Here is a 20317-nt window from a genome sequence, read left to right on the forward strand (position 1 = left end):
TTATGCTTGCAATGCCAATGTCAAGTCCAAATCGGCGCCCACCGGCGCATGATCCGCCACCACCTCCTCCTCCCCGCCTCGCCGATCCCGGGCCGCCCGCCGCTCTCCGCCTGCCCCGCACAAACCCCGACCCAGACCGCGGCCCGCCGCCTCGCGCCGCTCGTCCTGCTGATGGATCCGGCCGCGCCAGCCCCCGCCCCCGCTCCCGCGGATGCCGACGCCGAGGCCAACGGCGAGAGTGGCGGGTACGCGGACGACTGGGAGTTCGCGGACGCGGAAGCCGGGAGCGAGCCCGGGATGACGCCGGGGCGCGACCAGCCGCGGGAGCTGCCCGAGGAGCTCGCCAGGGGCGTGGTCTGCCTCGAGTGCGTCACCTCGCCCGAGGCCTTGGAGGCCGGACAGGACCCTACCTGCCGCGTCTACCTCGTCGGCACCGCCCATGTCTCGCAGGTAAATCCTCGATGTCGACCCTGAATTCCAGGTTTTCCATCTCCCTAGTGTCAGAACTCCCAGCCCTACACGTTCCTCTCTGCTGTAGTTCTCGCAATCTGCATTTTCCATTGAGTCTAGAAACTCCTCCACTGTGCGCGCATTTGTTTTAGCTTTGGGATGATTTTACTTCTGAAGAAGCACACATAGTTCTGCCGATCTAAGATTTTGGGTCCAGACACAGAAGGTACAAGTGCAGAGCACAGGGGACGCGTATCTCCATTTCTCCCCAGTAGGTTACATATGGTTGTGTTTATTCCTGCAAGTTTGGGTGTGTTACACTGCAACAAAGGCTTTATTCATATGCTAAAAGGACCACAGATCACATGTCTAGTACTCCCTGGACTCCATTTGAATGAGCACTGCATTATTATGTGCTAAAAGTAAAAGTACCACCGATCATCAGGACAAATACTCAGCTCTACGTTGTTAACCCCCCTGTTGATTTCATTGCAGGAATCGTGCGATCAAGTGAAAGCCGTCATCGACTACCTGAAACCTCAGGTTTCTTCCTTTCTTTACTCATCATATATATTTGACGAATTGCTGCCAGTTGGCTGCCTGCTTTAGGGTGTTTTCTGTATTGGAATTGATCTTGGAGATGTTCCACTAATTTCTTTTCACCCATTTTGTAAATGCAGGTTGTTTTCTTGGAACTCTGTCAGAGCCGGATTACCATTCTGAAGCCACAAAACCTTCAGGTATGAACATCCGACACGTGTTAGAAACTGCAGGAGGGAAATGCTTTTACTATAATCATCATTGGCTCGTCAAAATTAGCCTGTGATGTAGAAATTGAATCACCAGGAAGCACTATCAGAATTTGAGTCTTTTGGGGTTTGATCTTTATTTACTATTTCCTCCAATGGTGAAGAAACCACTTAATGGTGTTGGAGTTCACAAAAGTTCTCAATGTAGAATTCTCTGGTGTTTATATCTTTTATAAACTTGGACAAGAAAACACGTGCGAAGTTTTCCCAAGAGATATCTCTAATAGCAAGTGTGATTGGATTAGATTAGTGAATTTTGCCCAAGATAAAGCTGTTCAGAGCTTGCTGGTAAAAACAAACTTTGTTCAGAATTTAACCTACTAAGTTAGTTGACAAAATGGGCTTCAGGCTGTGGATGTGGCATTGCATATTCTCAGGGACACTGATCATGCCAAGCACTGTTACATAAAATTATAGTTGTATTGTGTTTTTGCTGGATTATAAATCGTTTTAAGGTTACTCGTGCTTGTTCATGCATGAACAATAGTTCTCTTCGTATACTGTTTTTACTGATCCTTCATTTAAATGCTATACCTATTTTTGTTATTGAAAACAGACCATGTAGATTAATCAACATGTCATCTACAGTTCGGCATGAACTATTACTGGGTATCATCATTTCTTCCAGTTCATCATTCCATCTGATTTTACCCATAGGTTCCTACCTTGAATGAAATGATTGACATGTGGAAGAACAAGAAGATGAACACTTTCGGGATTCTCTATAGCTGGTTTCTTGCAAAGGTACTGCACTGATTCATGTTATGCCGACAGTACTTTAATCATTTTTCATGGTAGCTGATATGGATGTTGCTTTTTGGCACCCAAGGTTGCTAGCCAGCTTGATGTTTTACCTGGAGCTGAGTTTCGAGTGGGATACGAGGAAGCAATGAAATATGGCGGCAAAGTTGTCCTTGGAGATCGCCCTGTCCAGGTATTGAACCTAGTTTTTGAGTTTGGTTTTTTCATTCAGAATGGCACTGGATAAATCAAGTTCCGTGAAAGGATCTACACTGATAAGAAACTGAATGATTATGCCAATTTATTCCCATATGGATAAATATGGCTTTTATTGTCGCTATTTTTTGTGCACCTAATACAGAGCGTGGACAATATGTTGCGCTATCGCTATGTCTCCGAGATCGATCTTATGGGTTTCACCTCTAGCCTACCCCAACTTGTTTGGGAATAAAGGCTTTGTTGTTGTATTCAAGTGAATCAGTCATATATAGCTATTTTTTATGCGCTGTTAACCTTTTCACTTCTCATTAATACAAGAATTGAGACCAATTTGATTGTACTGGAACTACTTTGGATGTCTGGAAAAAATGTACACCTCATCAAAATGATGATCACATCTGTCTGCTAGGATCAATTATAAGGTACTCCCTCCGTCCCATAATATAAGATGTTATTACAACCAATATATGAGTATTCTGGTTGTAATAATATCCTATATTATGGGACATAGGGAGTAGTTGCTATGACTCGTTTGTGTCTTAAACTTTTAGTTTCAATCTTCTAATTTGGTGTGCCATAAACTGATGAGGTTGGTTTCGGATATTGGGTCCAAAAGGTTACATGCATGCAGTTGCCATGTTGTTGCGCTATAGTATGATTTGCTTTTAGAGATAATTGTTGAAGCATCACCAGAGTTCGTCTTATGTTAGTTTTTGTTCCTCTTTACTGCTGGTGTTGTTGGCATAATATTATTTACATTGAGCATGTCATATTGGCTCTTGTACTTGTGAAACCCTTTTACTAGCAGATAGGTTCATATTTAATTTTCATAAGCACTGAACTGATGTTATCCCAATTTTCTCTTTTTTCGTTTGAAGATCACTTTGAGGAGAACCTGGGGGATGATGTCATTGTGGCACAGGACTAAATTTCTGTACTACATTATTTTCCAAAGCTTATTCTTACCGAGCCCTGAGGATCTTAATAAAATGGTATGTTGTCTTAGGTGATTCATTACCTACAGTGAGCACTTATATAGTCCTTGTCTTCTTGGTTCTGTAGATGCCCTCAAGATTCCTATTGTGTGAGCTAATATAGTATAGTACTTTGTTGGTTTTAGATCAAATGTACAAAAGACAATTACTTGTTGTATTCACATAGCAATGCCAATGCTTGTTTATACAGTTAAAGGATATGGATGACGTTGACATGCTAACACTTGTTATTCAAGAGATGAGTAAGGCATTTCCTAGTCTGATGGAGACACTTCTACATGAACGTGATATGTGAGTTCCTTGAAAACTACTCTACTTCTGTAAACGATTTATTGTTGTTATTTTCACTGTCACAATAAATGGTTAAGCTTAAGTTATTGATATTTTATGTAGGTACATGTCTTCCACATTATTGAATGTAGCAAGGGAGCATTCTTCAGTAGTGGCAGTTGTAGGAAAAGGGCATGTTTCTGGAATAAAGAAAAATTGGCAGCAACCAATTGAGGTTAGATTTTTTTCTACAAAAACATTTCATGTGTTATACTTTGTGCAAAGAAGAAATTCACTGGCTAGTTTTAGATTAGTGTCTTGTTTATTCTGTGCTCAATTTTCATGTTGAACTTATCCAAGTACTTCTTGTAGTGCTCACGTCAATTATCAAATTTTCTTGCAGGTGCAGAGCTTACTGGAATTACCAGTGACTAGGCAAGGTCCTTCGAAGATGAAAATTCTGGCATCCGTTGGAGCAATAAGTGCAGTAATAGCATCTGGAATCTATATATGGGGTAAAAAATAACAATGTATGCATCAATGCCTCAAGTGTTCTTTCTGGCATGTGTAGTCTCAGAAGAAAATATTAGTTCGTACTTATAGGTGACCATTTATACAATAGGTGTAATTTGTGAAACTGAAGTTAAACAAAAGAAAGAACAATTTCACTGCATTTACTAGTCTGGTTATTTCCAAAGCTTTCAGAGTTTACTACTAGCTGGGTTTTAAACCAGTGCTCTGCTACGGAGATCTCCAGGGACACATGAAGTTGAAAATTTAGAATAGGAAGACGATTTGACTGGATTTTGTTATCTGCGTTGAAAAAAGGGCGCCAGACAATCTTACATTTTTGTATGTGCGTCTCCGCTCATTGGATAGTATTTAGCTCATGTTGTTTCTACACGCTAGGGCCACTGTGCGATTTTTTACGAAAAAAGAGGGCTTTATGTGCTCTGGCCATATTTGATGACCAAATTATGGTTGACCAAACAGGTGGTTCGTCAAACTATCTGTCTACTAAGATTAGACAAATTTCTAGCTACACGCACTAGTCGTCACTCGTCACTACATGTCTGGCACTGGCAGTCTTGTAGTGAGGAAAGCATATATGGATGACGCATCACAAAATCTTTGTACCTTGGGCAAACCTGAAGTTGCGCAAATCCTTTTGTACCTCTCTTAATCTGAGCATAAGGATCAACGAGCACGTATAGACAAAGATCCACATCACAGATTATAATCAGCGTATGTATAAGCGCAGGTGCAACTCTGAAGTCTGAACCTAGCAGCTAGTCAACAAAAACGCCGCAGGTGGCCCTGACCTCCCCGAGACTGCCGTGGAGCACATCGGTGCGCCCCATCTTGACCATCGCCGCCGCGAAGTCCTTATAGTACTCGTCGGGCGACGACGCGTTGGCCATCTTCTCGACGTAGCCCCTGGTGGCGGCGTCGTGCAGGAGGCTGCCGTCGGACTGGAAGAGCCCTCCGGTCTCGAGCACGTGGCGGTAGTAGCTGAGGTCGAATGTGAAGCCGCTGCTGGGGTCGATGGGCACCTTGGTCCTGCCGCGGCCGCCGGTGCGCGGGCAGAGCTTCTTGAGGCGCCTCGCGTAGCGCGCGTCCAGCGACGGGTCCTGGTCCATGGCGCCCGTGAAGTTGTAGAGCCGCTTCTGGAACGCGGCGCAGTGGGACGTGCCGATGCTGTGGGAACCTGGGGATTACCGGCGAGTACGCATTGTTAATTGAGCTGTTGCTGTCGTCCACGCGCGAAGCAATGGGAAAGGTGCAGGGGTTTGGGAGTGGGTGTACCGAAGAGGACGGCGATGTCCTTGGAGTTGAGCGACTTGACGCTGAAGAAGGTCTTGACGTCGACGATGTTGGAGTCGGGCGGCGCCAGGTCGTTGGCGGCGTACTCGGCCACCGTGACGTTGCCGTCCCGCCGCCCGGTCTCCACCTCGTACCACGGCCCCTCGCTCTGCAGCAAATTTATCAGGCACGGGCCGGGGGAGGCTGGACAAGACGATCGATCGAGAGTGCATCAACTTGTCGTGCGTCTTCTACCTACCAGGTGCACGGCGTCTCTTGCGGCCATGGCGATGATGTCGGCGCAGGAGACGGTGAGCGGGCAGAGCATCTCCAGCTTGGCCTTGATCTGCTCGATGGCGTCGAAGCCTCGCATGCTCCTGTTCGGGGTGGCGTCCCGCTCCGCCGTGCCTTTGCTCGACCTCAGCATCACCGACCCGTCGCAGCCCTGATCGAAACACACCAGGATTATCGATCAACACTCAGAACGCGCGCGCATGAACTCGACCCTTCCTTCCTAGCTCGACCGGCGAGTTACCTGGACGAAGCAGTCGTGGTAGTGCATCCGGAGCAGGGAGGGCGCGAGCGTGGGGTCGTCCTGCAGGATGGCGCGCATCTCCGCGAACACGACGCCCTCCGCGATCGGGCACGTCGCATTGTAGAACCCGAACACCAGCTCCGCCGCCGACGGACCCGCCGCCGCCAGCAGGGCCATGACGAGCAGCAGCAACCGCCGCGGCTCCCGGCCCCTGGACATGATCGACGGGCAGGGGCAGACTTCAGTTCGTAGACGGGGTGAGCTAGAGGGGAAACCTCGAGCAGATTGCGCTGGGTGGTGAGACCATGAGATCATGAGGGGGCAAAGGTCAAAGAGTGCGGTTGCGCTATGGTTGTCGGACCGTGTCCCGGCGCGTGACGGGACGACGGGGACGGCCGGGATGGGCCGGGTTGAGTATGGCCGACTCCGCCTGCAGCTCCAGGTTGCTTTGCTTCGGGGTTGGAGGGATTGGTTGGTTGGTTGGTGCACGTCGGCAGTCGATCTCGGCTGGACTCCAATGCTCCATCGTCAGGTAGGACCAATTAATCCGTCCGCCGATCACCGGTTTCGGCTACACGGACGGACGTGTCGCAAAAGCTGTTCTAGACACCTCATTTTTTCTAGGGTGTGCCTCCGTCTGAGTTGACTGAGATTTTCTTAAAGCCGGTCAGTTTCGAAAAAATCAACTACAAGTTTAAAGAAAAGTCTGTTCGGTTCAGTTGCACATTTCTATCAGAAAAGTGCAATTGCACTTTTTTAACAGAAAAGTGCAACTCAAGGCACATTTTAGTAAGTAACTTAGACTTAAGAAAATCTCAGTTGACTGAGACATAGCAAAACCGTTTTTTCTAGACACCCTCATTTTCTGTCTTACGCACGGAATTTAGGCCACCCGCGTTTCAGATGATGTAAAATAGGGCATAGGCTATTTTCCAGACGATGCAAAATAGGGTGTCGACCAGCACATTCAACTTTTAAAACCTTGACGTATTCCAAACCTAATTCGACTCCGACACATAGTTCGACACCTTCAATACGGTTCCACACTTTCAAGACCTCCATACACATAGACCTTTCGACACGTTGGTACATTTCAATTTCGATGCTAGATAGTCTTCTACTCCGACACTGCTCTGACACTAATTTGGCACTAGATAGAGACCTCGATGCCGATATTACGACAATAAATTTGACACCAGATAGACCTCGACCCCGATACTACTACAATAAATTTTACACTAGATAGATCATCCTAGAAGTAGTCTTCCTGATCGGAGGAGGCGCCAAGAGATCCCCAGAAGGCATCATCCATCTCATCGTCCGACGGGACGTTGACAATGGAAGGGATAGTCTCCCACGCCAAAGCTTGCTTCTTCTTCTTCTTCGCGTCCCACACATAATCGTAGTGTGGAATTCCATCTCCGCATGCACGAGCTCCGGGTGCTTATGGCGAAACCTCGTCATGGCCGCCTCTTTAGACTCATGGATGCCCAGCTAGAGGTACACCAGAAGATTCTCCGCTCCTCGTCAAGGGTCACCCTCCGAACATCAGGTGTGATGCCATCGCTTCCGAAAAGTTCAGCTTGGAACACGGGCATGCCATCGCTTCGTAAGCGCGCGACGGGGTCGGGGGTGGCAGGATCTAGCGATGGAACGATAGGGTCGTGGTGGTGGCGGCGGGCTATCGCACACTCGCACGGACATGAAATGTCCAACTGTGGCTGTTGAATAGTCTAACGGGGCCATTTTATGTGATAGGGCATGGGTTTGGTGCCCCAAATTTTAGGGCATGCCATAAAAATTTGGGGCATTTTTTTAGGGATGCATCATCTATTTGAGCTTTTTTTTTTCTTGTCTTCTATGCCCTAAAGTTCATTATTTGTGTTATGCATTGGACTATTGTCTTCTATGCCCTAAAGTTCAGTAGCTCAATGCCAGAGCAAGAGTGAGCTGGAAAATGCTAAAGCGCTGAAACTTAGGCCTCGCTTCGAGGGCCAGCAGACCAGCTTGGACCGTCGCAAAAGGGCCCCAAGTTGGTAATATGCGAGCTCAGCCGGAAACTTCAGCATAGGTATGCTAAATCTTTCGTGGAATGCTTCAGCATAGATAGCCTAACTCCACCCGGTCTGCTTTATTTCGTGGAATGCTTCACATGCTAAATCTCCTCTCAAAAAGCAAAAAGTATGCTAAATCTTTGAACTGATATGGTACAAAAAGTAATATAAAATAAGATAAAATAGTTACCCCTTGAAAGACCACAAAGGGTGACATGCACACCAAACTGCCGCTTAACTTGGTGCTTTTTGCTGTCAGGATCCATTTTAATGGTAGAGAAGATGTGATACGATGGCTCATGGAGATACACGTAAAGAACAATATACTATCCAAGCACAGATCAGTTTCGCTCGGAAAAGTAAAGCACCAATCAGCATGGGAAGTTTGAAAAATAGAGAAATGAGGCCCACAAACTCCAGCAAAAGTTTGCTTCCTAATCCTTATTCCTTGAACTATGCCCACTTTTCTGCATCTAGTGGTTCTGCAAGTGATAAATACATTCTCCTATGTCAAGGAGAATTTTTAACACCCATTGTATATTTGGCTAAAATTGCTGAAAACTTAAAATATGGCAATTTAGTGAAAAAATATTCCTCCAACAGCTTTTGTATCCCCCCCCCCCACACACACAATTTTTTTAGGAAGCAGAGTATATTTGCACCTCCACTTATGTTTGTAAAGTCAGACCAACCCCCAAAACACCCAAAAACGACACGGGAGAGGCCAACGACATGCACGGGACATTCCGCCCTCGACCTCGCTGCCCACATCTCCGCCCGCCACAACAACCACGGAGGTCACATCCAACCTCCCCCGCGCACTTAATGCCCCCCACTGACCTTATTCCTCCTCTTCCCGACGTGGTCGCGGCCAAGCCCAAGGGTGTTGGGGATGCTCTTAGTAGTGGTTTCTATGTGTCTAAAGCCAGGGTGTACCATGTCATCACATTTCTACTTGGATCATGCCTACATTAGTAGTGGTTTCCCCTATATGCCTAAACCCTAGCTTTATCATGTTATCAACTTTCTATTTTTACCAAAAAAGAATCCAAGTATTTTTTTACGGAGGCTTCTTTTTTATCCCAGTTGTGTAGTTCTTTGTTCCCTTTTGTTCCGAAAAAGGAGGAAGATCCTTCTCTAATTCGCAAAGAAAAGGCGCCTTCTCTGACAAAAGAATCGCACATGTGTAAGGCTGAGTATTACATGCAGACTTTAACTTTGGTGCAAAAAACATTTGTGCCGTGAAAAAAGAAAGAATTAATTGCAGAAAAATTAATATTCAAGCCAATCAACCTTGTCTTGTTCCAGGAAGAAAACAAGCCATTATTTAGATTTTTAAATCTTATATATATTCGAAAAAATCGCTATTAATGGTTGTTTTGCTTTTATTTTCGTCTCTCGGAACATAAATGCATATGTTTTTTTAATGTTTCTGTCAGTAAAACTGATCCCAAAATTGTAATTTTGAGGAGATGTTTGCTTAGCTAAGTAAACAACGGCATCATACTCTTCTTTTTCATGGTGATGACCCTAGAAAACAAAATTTCACCAAAACCTAGTTTAACTTTTGCTTGCACATGTAGCACACTTAGAATCAGTGTTCGTACCGCTGTACAATTTTTTTTAAATGATCGTACCGTTGGAGTTAGAGTGTTTTTTTTTTTGTGTGAGAGAGAGGTAGAAATTTTTTGGTTTGGTGAGACGGTATCGACAAAGAAGCGATTCATTATTGTGCATGGCATGTGGGAAGCTACTTAAACAAATGGTTACCTTTTGTACTAACATCCAGAGATGAGTTGCACGCTGGTTCAGAAACGTTTAGTGCCAGAGGGTCCGTGGGGCAGCTGACACCGCGGAACACATCAGATCAGATGCTTTCTCTGAAAAAAAAAACACAGGTCTTGCCTGCATCAATAATGAGTCCATTCTTGACCATTGTACACGTTGCTTCATCAATTATATAGTCGTCAACAGCAGATCAGGGTGTCGCCAACGGTGCTACTGAATCATTGCATGGCTAATTGGGAAATGCATGATTGCATCTACTGATCTGGCAAAGGCAGAAGTACTGTAGCAAATCATGTCCCAACGGAAAAAATAACAGAGACTATACTGTATAATATGATCTTGATCGAGTTCTTGGTGGAAACTTTACATGGCTGTAAGGAAATAATGAATCAATGAAAACGAAACAATGGGGAGAGAAAAAGGAAGTAACCGTTTTACAGTAAAATCTACACAGAAAAAAGATTGTCGCTAATCAAACGCCATGCCATGCCAACCCGCGCTTGTCGGCTAAGTAGCTAGTGGTTCACCACTGAGCACTTCTTCCTGATCTCGCCCTGGCTTCCGGTGAGCACGTTGGCGTTGCCCATCTTGACCATGGAGACGCCGAAGTCGGCGAAGAATTCGTCCTTGAAGGCGCCGGTGGCGTGGCGCAGGATGTAGGCGCGGGTGAAGGCGTTGGTGAGCAGCGCGCCGTCCGAGTGGAAGAGGCCCCTACGCTTGCTGACGAGCTTGAAGTAGTCGAGGTCGAAGGTCTTGAAGCTACCAGGGTCCATCTCCACGAGCGTGGTGTTGTCGTTGAGGCTGGCGCACTTGCTCTTGAGCTTCGCCATGTAGAAGGGCTCCAGCGTGGGGTCGATGTCACTGGGGTTGACCCTGCCGGTGAAGTTGTAGAGACGGTCGGAGAAGGAGAAGCAGTGCGACGTCCCGATCGTGTGCGCGGCTGAAGCAGCGGAGACAGAACACGCATATTCCGTTAGACCATTACTGAGCTGAAGCTTATCTGGCCATTGCAATGAGCGTGGTGTGAGGTAGAAATGTCGCTGAAATATTACCTGAGAGGACAACGAGGTCCTTGATGTCAAGGTTCACTGCGGCGAAGAGCTGGGTGAGCTCGGTGATGTTGGCGGTGGGAGGGGGCAGCGCGTTGGTGTCGTTGGCGATGGACACGCTGCCGTCTCGCCGGCCCAAAGGAACTTCCCAGAATGGCCCCTTGCTCTGAAAAAGGAAAAACAACGAGCAGAATTGAGACTTTGGCTTCGGTACTGTCACTTGCAAATTAGCTTAACAGTTTGTTCTACTCCACTATCTATACTGAATTACTGACCAGCCAGACTGCGTCCCTGGCAATGAGCGCGAGCACGTCGGCGCAGGAGACGGTGTCGGGGCAGGCCTTCTCCACGGCGGCCTTCACCTTCTCCACGAAGTCGAAACCACGCAGCGTTATGTTGGGCAGCGCGTCCTTCTCGGCCGTCTTGTTCGCCCAGTCCAGGAGAACGGAGCCGTCGCAACCCTGCATTCATCTCCAATGTTGTTAACACGGCGCCGACCTCTGAATCTTGCAATGACAAGAAAGTATGGATGATCACTTACCCTGACGAAGCAGTCGTGGAAATGCATCCTGAGCAGCGGCGCGGCGAGGCTAGGCGCGAGGGAGAGCGCCCTCACCATCTCCTTCCGGACGACGTCCTCCACGCTGGGGCACGTCTCGCTGTAGAACTTCTCCTGCAGCTGCGCTGTCGCGCAGGACGCCGACGCCGCCGCGAGCAGCAGCGCCACCATCCAAGCCCTCGACGCCATTTCCACAAAGAAAGCAAGAAAGCTTTTGCTAGCTTCTTCCTTGGCTGCGCAAGGATGACGATGGCAAATCGGGGGAAGCTTGAACTGCTGCTGCGGCTGAATTGGCGCAGAGGAAATTTATAGAGCAGGGGGTGTCCCACGCCTGCATGTGGTAGGTTGTCTTCCGAAGCGGCAGGTAAGTTTGCAAGGTTCAATGAGTTGTCCCTTCCATTGTTTCCACCTTGCGGAATCTTTGCCGTTGCAGGTACACTGGCGGCCACCGTATGTATAATGGAGGCGGCCGGGCCGGCCAGCCAGACGGAAGCACGTATCAGCTCATCAACACATAATTAACTTGGTGATTACGAAGGGAGAACATATCGGGTTTTTTAAGGCTGCAAACGAGTCAGAGTTTGAGCGAGTTATACTCGGCTCAGCTCAGCTCATATTAAAATTTGAGCGAGCCCAAACTGAACCGAGTTAATGGTCAAGCTGTAAAATTGGCTCATGCTCGGCTTGTAACGATCTCGAGTCTCATCTCTCAAATAACATGATTCAAATACAATTGGTAGCGATATTACAAGCGTTACCATGACAATGAGCGCTAGCACGTCGACGCACGCTACAGGAAAATTTCCCTTTGCCGTGCTCCAAAAAGCGCGGAACACGGTAAACATATCCTTTATCGTGTTCCGCACAGCTAGGCACGTGGCAAAAAAAAACACGGTAAAATACCGAAAAACACACGGCAAAGAAGTAGATACGGCAAAATTCTATAAAAACACACGTCAAAGAAGTAGGCACGGCAAATTTCTTAAAAAATACACGGTAAAGAAAAAGTACACGGCAAAGAGTCGCGCCACAAGTCATTCGAAGCCTCACATGACGGAGCCGTTACGACGGCACGACTTTGCCATGTGTCCCCTAACAGACACACATCAAAGAATTAGCCTACATCACGCTATTTATTTCCGCCTAAAGTTCTCCACGCAGGGAAATTTCCCACGTGTTCTTTGGCGTGTACCATGGAAAAACACTTGACAAAGACCCTTCTTTTGCCATGTGTTTTTTTGAAAAGAGTGTGCCTATGTCTCAGTTGACTGAGATTTTCTTAAGTCTCAATCAACTCAGAAAGTGCTACTACAGTTCAAAGAAAAGTGCAACTCGGTTCAGTTGCACATTTCTGTCAGAAAAGTGCAATTGCACTTTTTTAACAGAAAAGTGCAACTCAAAGCACATTTTTGTAAGTGACTTAGATTTAAGAAAATCTCAGTTGACTGAAACATAGCAAAACCGTTTTGAAAACACACGGCAAAGATTCTCCTTTGCCGTGTGTTTTTCCCTGGTACACGGCAAATGGTATCTCCGTCTATTTTTTCCTTCATTTTCTCCCTGCTAATTCCTTTTCACCGTTTTCTCCATCGATGATTATGCCCTTGCACCAATATATGTAGCCATGTATCAGACGCAGATTTTACCACTCATTTCTTCCTCCACCAGTTCCCGCCATCAACATCCCCTCTCACCTCACCGCCACTGCCAACACCGCAGGGCCGTGTCCCGCCGCTGTCGATATGCCTCCTCGTCGTTGTCCCAATAAACATTCGCGAGGCACCGTTATATGTGACCTAGAAGCGAGCAAAAAAAATCAGACTTGAAATACACTGTTGCTCTGAAAAGCCTTCAAGAAATGAGCTACCACTAGCAGAGTTATATGACTTCTAGGGCAAAAGAGCTAGATATTACCCTCAGGGCATGCATAGTTTGTCAGAATGAGTCTATATTGGCCACACGCTTGTGCCTTGGGACAGGAAGCAACAACATATGAAGTGTTTCCCTTTCCTAGTCACGGAAACCCCACTTTTCATTTTCCGAGTGCCGAAACGGTTTTCTTTGTGAAGCAGCTACAAGGGGTGCATTCAAAAATTCAGCGGGACCTCTGTGCATTGATAGATGATCACATATACAATGCGGTTCACATGCCTGATGCGCGCTAGCTTTCTAGGTAGCCATGCCGCTCCTTGCGGTCTCCTGCCGATTTCGCTGGAAACAGACCAGATTTAAACTTAGGGTCAACTTTCGCTCGCTCTAGATCTTTTGGGAAAATCATTTTTAGTACCGCAATATGTCATTTTATATGTGGGTTTCTCCTGGTTTCACGTGCTTCAAAGCCGATGCCCCTCGGCGCCGGTTTTAGCAAAACATCATTTTATGTGGGCCCGGTTTTGAGCAAAATTAAATCAGAGAAAACATAAAAACGGGAAACCTACGCCAGGCATCGTTATATGTGACCCAGAAGCTAGGAAAAAAATCAAACTTGGGATATGACTATTTCTTTGAAAAGGTCTCCACGAAATGAGCTACCATCGACAGAGTTATATGGCTTATATGGCAAAAGAGCTAGGTAGTGCCTTCCAGTCAAAATTAGTTTTCGGAACGAGCCCATATTGGGCACATGCATGTGCCTTGGGATTGGAAGCAATGTTGCATGAAGTGTTTCTCTTTTCTAACGACGAAAGACCCATTTTCCATTTTCGGAGTACCGAAACATGTTTTTTTGTGAAGCAGCTACAAGGGACGCATTCAACAATTCAGTGGGACCTCTGCGCATTGATAGAGGACCACATGTAAACTACGGTTCACATGTCTGATGTGCGCTAGCTTTTGAGGGAACCCCGCCACTTCCTGTGGTCTCCTGCCGATTTCGCCGGAAACGGGCCAAATTTGAACTAGTCATCCTTTTCACTCGCTCCAGATTTGTTGGAAAAAACATTTTGAAGTCTGCGATATTTCATTTTATCTGATGTTTTTACGGGCGCCGGTTCTGGCGAAACATCACTTTATGTGGGCCAACATTTTGAGCACAATTAAATCAAAAGAAATCAAAAAATGGGAAAACTTCACGCGGCCTCATTATATGTGACCTACAAGCTAGGAAAAATTCAGACCTTGGATATGACTGTTTGTCTTCACGAAATGAGCTACCACCGGCATAGTTATATGGTTTCTATGGAAAAAAGAGCTAGGTATTGCTCTCCAGACAAACATAGTTTGTCGGAACGGACCCATATTAGGCACATGTATGTGCCTTGGGATGCGAAGCAACACCGTAGAAATTCTTTCTCTTTCCTATCCATGAAAGACCTATTTTCCATTTTCCGAGTTTCGAAATAGATTTTTTTGTGAAGCAGCTACAAGGGGCACATTCAACTATTCAACGGGAGCTCTGCGCATTTATACAGGACCACATATACACTCGGTTTCATGTGTTTCCAAGCAATTTGCGTTTCTTGTAGCTACTTCACAAAAAAACTCCATTCCATTGCTGGAAAAATAAAAAATGGATTTTTCGTTACATTGCTTGTCCTTCCAAGCCACTTGTATGTGCGCAAGATCGGCTCGTTCCGAAAAACTATGATATGCGGAAGGTAATGACCCAGGTTGTTTGCCTAAAAGCCATAGAATTTCGTAGGACATAGCTCATTTTGTGAATATTTTTTCGGAATAACTGTCGTGTTCCAAGTTTGTAATTTTTAGTTGCAGCTAGGTCGCCTAAAATGACATCTTGCGATGGTACTCCATTTTTTGATTTTTTAAGTTAATTATGCTCAAATTGGGACCTACCGGTATGTTTTTTCACACGAACAGGTGTTGCAAGGCACACCGGAGGAACAACATGAAACCGTCATCGTCGTATATATGATAAAACGACATGTTGTGGATTCAAATATGTTTTTTGGAAAAAATCTGGAACAAGCGAAAGTTGACGCCTTCACCCTCTCCTCGAAGTCGAAACCACACAACGTTATGTTGGGCAGCGTTATGGCTGCACGTCACAACACATGTAGATGTGCTCATATATCCATATCTAGAAACATTAATTTCTACATATCTTTTGAGAGATATATATATATATATATATATATATATATATATATATATATATATATATATAGTAAATTCTCTCTATCAATTAAATATAATATGTGCCTTAATTACTGCATATCTTTCAAGATTTGCAATGAATTCTTACTTGGGAAGTAATATTTATATTTGGATATATAAGAAGAGTGTTCCTTATATGAACTTTAAATCTGTTGCAACCCTCTTCATCAAAACGAAATAGCACAATTCTAGCTCTTGAATTATACATATAGGCTATGCAACTTCCACAAATTTTACTTGTACTATTCATGGTATTTTCAGACCATGTTAGTGCATAACATGGTTGCAGAATCCATACCTACAGAGTATAATGGCGCCATCAAATAGCTTCCTACTCGCAAAGACCGACACGACGAGTATGGTTAAGCATGTAAGTTAGAAATCTATTATTTTGATTTCATTATTTGTGTACGCATATGTTTGTGATCCTGTGTTATTTACCTATGGACTTTTGTGTTAACTTTTATAGTATGCATGCTATGAATCGAACACATCGTTTGGATCTATGCTTACCGGTGGCATGGGGACATTTGATGTATATAGCTTTACAACTTTAAAGAACAACCAAATAAGCGCATCATCAATATGGGTAACAAATCAGCAAGGGGATGAGTATGGTAGATTCAATGCTGTGGTTGCTGGATGGGAAGTAAGTTAGTTTCTCTTTATTATTGCCTCATTTGGAATGCGCTAATTTTATGCATCCCAAAGATGCTATGATTTATATCCAGACTTTTTGATTTTCTAAGTTATTTTAATTTCGTTGCAGGTAACACTAGTAGAAAAACGGTCATTGGTACCGGTTCCAGAGGGGCTTTTATACCGGTTAAGCAACCGGTATAAAAGTTCCGGTACAAAAGCCCTCCCCCCTTTCGTACCGGTTCATTACGAACCGGTATTAAAGGGGCCTCCACGTGGGCCACCAGGAGAGCTCAGGGCCAGGGAGCTTTGGTACTGGTTTGTAATACGAACCGGTACCAAAGGTTGGCTGCCGCGGCAGGGAAAATGCATAAATCTCTGCCGCTGCAGAGAATTCAGGGTTTAGGGTTTTAGGAGGGGTTTAGGGGTATCAGACCATTTCATATCGCGTTGATGCTCCATAAACACGTTTGGGTTTAGGTAGTACATGAAGATCAAGGTGATGCATATCAACTTGGTGCATATAATATAACACATGTAATTGCATAAGATCGAAATTAAGTAGTACATGCAAGAAGAACGATCTTCATGCATATATAGTGGTACTCTCCGACGCGTACTCTATATATGTCTATTACATGTAGCATAGTGGTAGTCTCCGAGTCAAACTATATGTAACATGTACATCTTCATTCATAGTGGTACTCTGCGAATGGTGGTAAGATGTCCCGAAGGAAAAATCCCGCCAATTCCTCGCCTATTGCTATGAAGCGGTCCTCGATTGAGAGATTGTTCCGCTTTCTTGCCAACTATAAAAGAATAAGATACAAATGAATACATGAGCTATGTGTATGTGTGTATATATATATATAGGTAAATTAACTGGTGCTCCATAGTGCCCGGGCACCATACGTAGATACGCGCATTTTTGTTTTGTAGTACACATACCTGAGGGAATACATACCTAAGTTACACATACCTAAGGTATACATACCTAAGATATGCATACTCAAGTGATACATACCTAAGGTATTGCATACCTAAGGTGTACGTACACTGATACGTGTATATATATGTTAGGTATGTGTAACTTGCATGTGTGTATGTTAAGTATGTAAATGTTAGGTATGTGTAACTTGTATGTGTATATGTTAGGTATGTAAACCTTAGGTATGTGTAATTTAGACACGTACACTCCAGGTATGTACGAAATACACGTTTGGTGCCCGGGCACCATGGTGCCCCATATGTGCTTCCTATATATATATATATATATATATATATATATATATATATATATATATATATATATATATATATATATATATATATATATATATATATATATATATATATATATATATATATATATATATATATATATATATATATATATATATATATATATATATATATATATATATATATATCGACGCGGATTTTCTACCAAGGGTGGTAGCTATGCATAGGATAGCAACCGTTGGATAGTGGGGCTCCAACTCTCTCCGGTGCGAGATCAAAAAAAGGGTCCGTCATCTCATGTAACGGTGTTTTGGTTCTCTGCCAGTATAGATGTTTGGTAGTGAAATGACAAAATCACACGGTCACGGTAACCATACCGTGTGCAAGTTGTCGTTTTTTACCTATTTTGACAATTTGTATCGGTAACGGTAGCATATGCCATACCGTATGCATTTTGTTATGCAAGTACTAGTAGCTACCATAGTCACATTGTTGTTTTGCTTCTAAAAACACACATTGCCACGGCTATGGTTGTCTGGTTTTGTCATGCAAGTACTAGTAGCTACCATAGTCACATTGTTGTTTTGCTTCTAAAAACACACATTGCAACGGTTACGGTTGTCTGGCACTGCGAGTGAGCTATCATCTGTGTGCGGTTGGAATTGATTCAATAAAATATAGTGGTTCAAGATAGCCGTAGTCGTGGTTAAACTGTTGAATTGTGGTTGAATGCCCAAACTATTTATGGCACGGTTGTTATATTCGCAGCATTTTTTCACATGCAGTTGATAATAAAATCTGAATGCACACTTATCCCGGCTCGTTAGTGGTCCCCTTAATTTGATAGTTGTATCGAATTTGAATGCAAAAAACCTGGACAAGCAGTTTTACGTTTGTCAGAGCGCGGTTGCATGCGGTTGACAAAAAATTCTGAATCCACAAATCTTTCACAGCTCGGTACTAGTTGGTCCGTGCCGTGCATAAGTTGTCAGAGTGAGTGCAAAACAACGTTTTTATTAGTAGCCATGCCAGGAACAAATACAGCTGGTGTGGGGCTTCAAAACTTTCCAACATTTAGTTCAAATTTCACCACATGTACAAATATACGATCAGTTCTATACATTGCCGACCACACTTCAAACTGATCATATATATAGGTGATTTTCAAACACATATGCCTCCAGATTTGTTCTTGGTTTCTTGAAGTTCCAGCTTGTTGATAGGCATGAATGTCATAGAAGAACATGCTTCAGGCATCCATGTTAAAAATAAGTTTAGTACTGTGAGATAAAAGAGTTTAGTGCTGTAAACATAAAAATGACTGAGGTAAACATAATTCTGCAGAAATTGCAGATAAAGTGAAGCGGCGATATCGATAGTAAGAAGATAATACCATAAGATGAAACGATGGTAGCGAGAATGAATAAGTGAGACGCCCCATTTGTGAGCTCATCGACAACCCCTCACCACCATTGAGGATCTTGGTCACGATCCCGCACCACGATATCTTGTCTTTCCTGATCAAATTCAAAAACTCAACAACAAATTGTACACGGACTGTTTGACTTTTAGAGTTGTACTTTAGTGTTACTTCTTACTGAGCATAGGACAGTAGGTCAGCCATTACTGCGCGGGAACGGTGATGAAACAAGTCACTTTCTAAAAAAAGTCACTTTGCGTTCCTAGATGGCTTAGGTAGCCAATTTTGCGTCAAATTTAGGTATCGAGAACATGGCAGCCTCCAGCCATCGGGATGACCAAGCACGAGGAGATCCCTCCGATATGGCATACAGAGGGGCTGTATGCAGGTGAACATGCAATAAACATACAATGCAGGGATAAAAAAGTGAAAATACTCTAGAACTTCAGATAAAAACGATGAATACAAATCAATGTAACGAACCAGCCCATATCTTTTACCGGATGTAAAGCATATCAAAGCTACATCCCTTGGAGCCGACACAGGCTCCATCACCGTAGTTCCTCCGTAAGTTCTCTTGATATGATTAAGTGACATGACTGAAAATGATATGTTGAATACATAGGATTACAAAATGCCAGTACTATATGCTGCAAAGGTTTATTTTCAAACCAGTGATCAATCCTAAAAAGGGAAGGAAACATGTATCTTCTTCATCCTCTGCATAATAATCCAAAACAAAAACTTGCAGGTTATTTGGTCTTGACAGTGGTCCCCCATTGTGAGGTAAAGACCAATGGTTGAGAATCTCTTGCTCTCCATCAAGCTGGAGCACCCATGAGCTGTAACTTCCATCAAAGATGAACGCCGACGGTCGCACAAGCTCTAGGGCATGTGTTGTCTCCTCGAAGCTCTAGATGACAAGAAAGAGAACCCCATTGTTTAATATCCCATTCTTCGAGAGTAGCACATTCAGAAAAATACCTATCAAAAACTTGTGAAGCGAGTTGGGAGATTATGATGGTGTGCGGGTGCTCTTGATTAGATTAGGGAAGAAGAATGTTCTTACCAGCGGTAGTTGAGAGGGGTGATGATTGCTCCAATGTAAGGGATGGCGGTAAGAGAAAATAAGCAAACATAAGTAGAATTTCTAAAAAAAATGTAGAATTTGGGAAATCCGTGAAGAAACGGAACTGGATCTTTCAGACGAAACAAACAAAATCAACATCGCCTAGTGAAGCAAATCGATAAAAATTTCTCTTGTACGATTTATTTGAATGAACATGGATTTCAAAATTCTCACACAAATCAACAAGGGATTAGAAACACCACTAAAATCCCGTTTCATCATGGGACCAATTCGACAGAGAGGAGGAAGGAGGAAGCAGTTCATGATACCGACATGGACGATTCAGACGACCGAAAATAGAATTTCAGCCGTGTTTTGCACTAATGTTACGAACTAGCGAATCATCCACACCGATTTTTGCTTGTTTTGAAAGCCCGCACTACCTTGCCAAAACATGTGTGATTCCTATCGAGCAATAGCTGAACTTCCCTACTTAGAAACAAAACAGAGGGGACAGAAAGAGGATAGCGGGAAGAGAAACACGGTCCGAGAAACACCAACC

At 44.2% G+C, this 20317-nt stretch overlaps 3 protein-coding genes across 3 annotated transcripts; 1 reads left to right on the top strand and 2 right to left on the bottom strand.

Moving 5' to 3' along the window:
• Nucleotides 1–32: 32 nt before the first annotated feature.
• Nucleotides 33–4157, top strand: LOC127327308 (uncharacterized). Its single transcript, XM_051354087.1, has 9 exons — nucleotides 33–450; nucleotides 946–993; nucleotides 1131–1190; nucleotides 1917–2003; nucleotides 2089–2193; nucleotides 3098–3211; nucleotides 3405–3505; nucleotides 3608–3719; nucleotides 3888–4157. The coding sequence occupies exons 1-9, from the start codon at nucleotides 49–51 to the stop codon at nucleotides 4008–4010; spliced, it is 1152 nt and encodes a 383-aa protein (XP_051210047.1). The 5' UTR covers nucleotides 33–48; the 3' UTR covers nucleotides 4011–4157.
• Nucleotides 4158–4578: 421 nt separating this feature from the next.
• On the bottom strand, nucleotides 4579–6258 carry LOC127327311 (peroxidase 1). Its single transcript, XM_051354089.2, has 4 exons — nucleotides 5823–6258; nucleotides 5547–5732; nucleotides 5291–5456; nucleotides 4579–5192 (listed from the first exon to the last, which is right to left on the bottom strand). Exons 1-4 carry the CDS (start codon nucleotides 6135–6137, stop codon nucleotides 4774–4776), a joined length of 1086 nt encoding a protein of 361 aa, XP_051210049.1. The 5' UTR covers nucleotides 6138–6258; the 3' UTR covers nucleotides 4579–4773.
• Nucleotides 6259–9963: 3705 nt separating this feature from the next.
• On the bottom strand, nucleotides 9964–11563 carry LOC127327307 (peroxidase 1). Its single transcript, XM_051354086.2, has 4 exons — nucleotides 11255–11563; nucleotides 10989–11174; nucleotides 10717–10879; nucleotides 9964–10604 (listed from the first exon to the last, which is right to left on the bottom strand). The coding sequence occupies exons 1-4, from the start codon at nucleotides 11459–11461 to the stop codon at nucleotides 10180–10182; spliced, it is 981 nt and encodes a 326-aa protein (XP_051210046.1). The 5' UTR covers nucleotides 11462–11563; the 3' UTR covers nucleotides 9964–10179.
• Between the last annotated feature and the right edge of the window lie 8754 nt (nucleotides 11564–20317).

This window comes from Lolium perenne, chromosome 1, assembly GCF_019359855.2.
Source record: "Lolium perenne isolate Kyuss_39 chromosome 1, Kyuss_2.0, whole genome shotgun sequence".
Taxonomy (NCBI): Eukaryota; Viridiplantae; Streptophyta; class Magnoliopsida; order Poales; family Poaceae; genus Lolium; species Lolium perenne.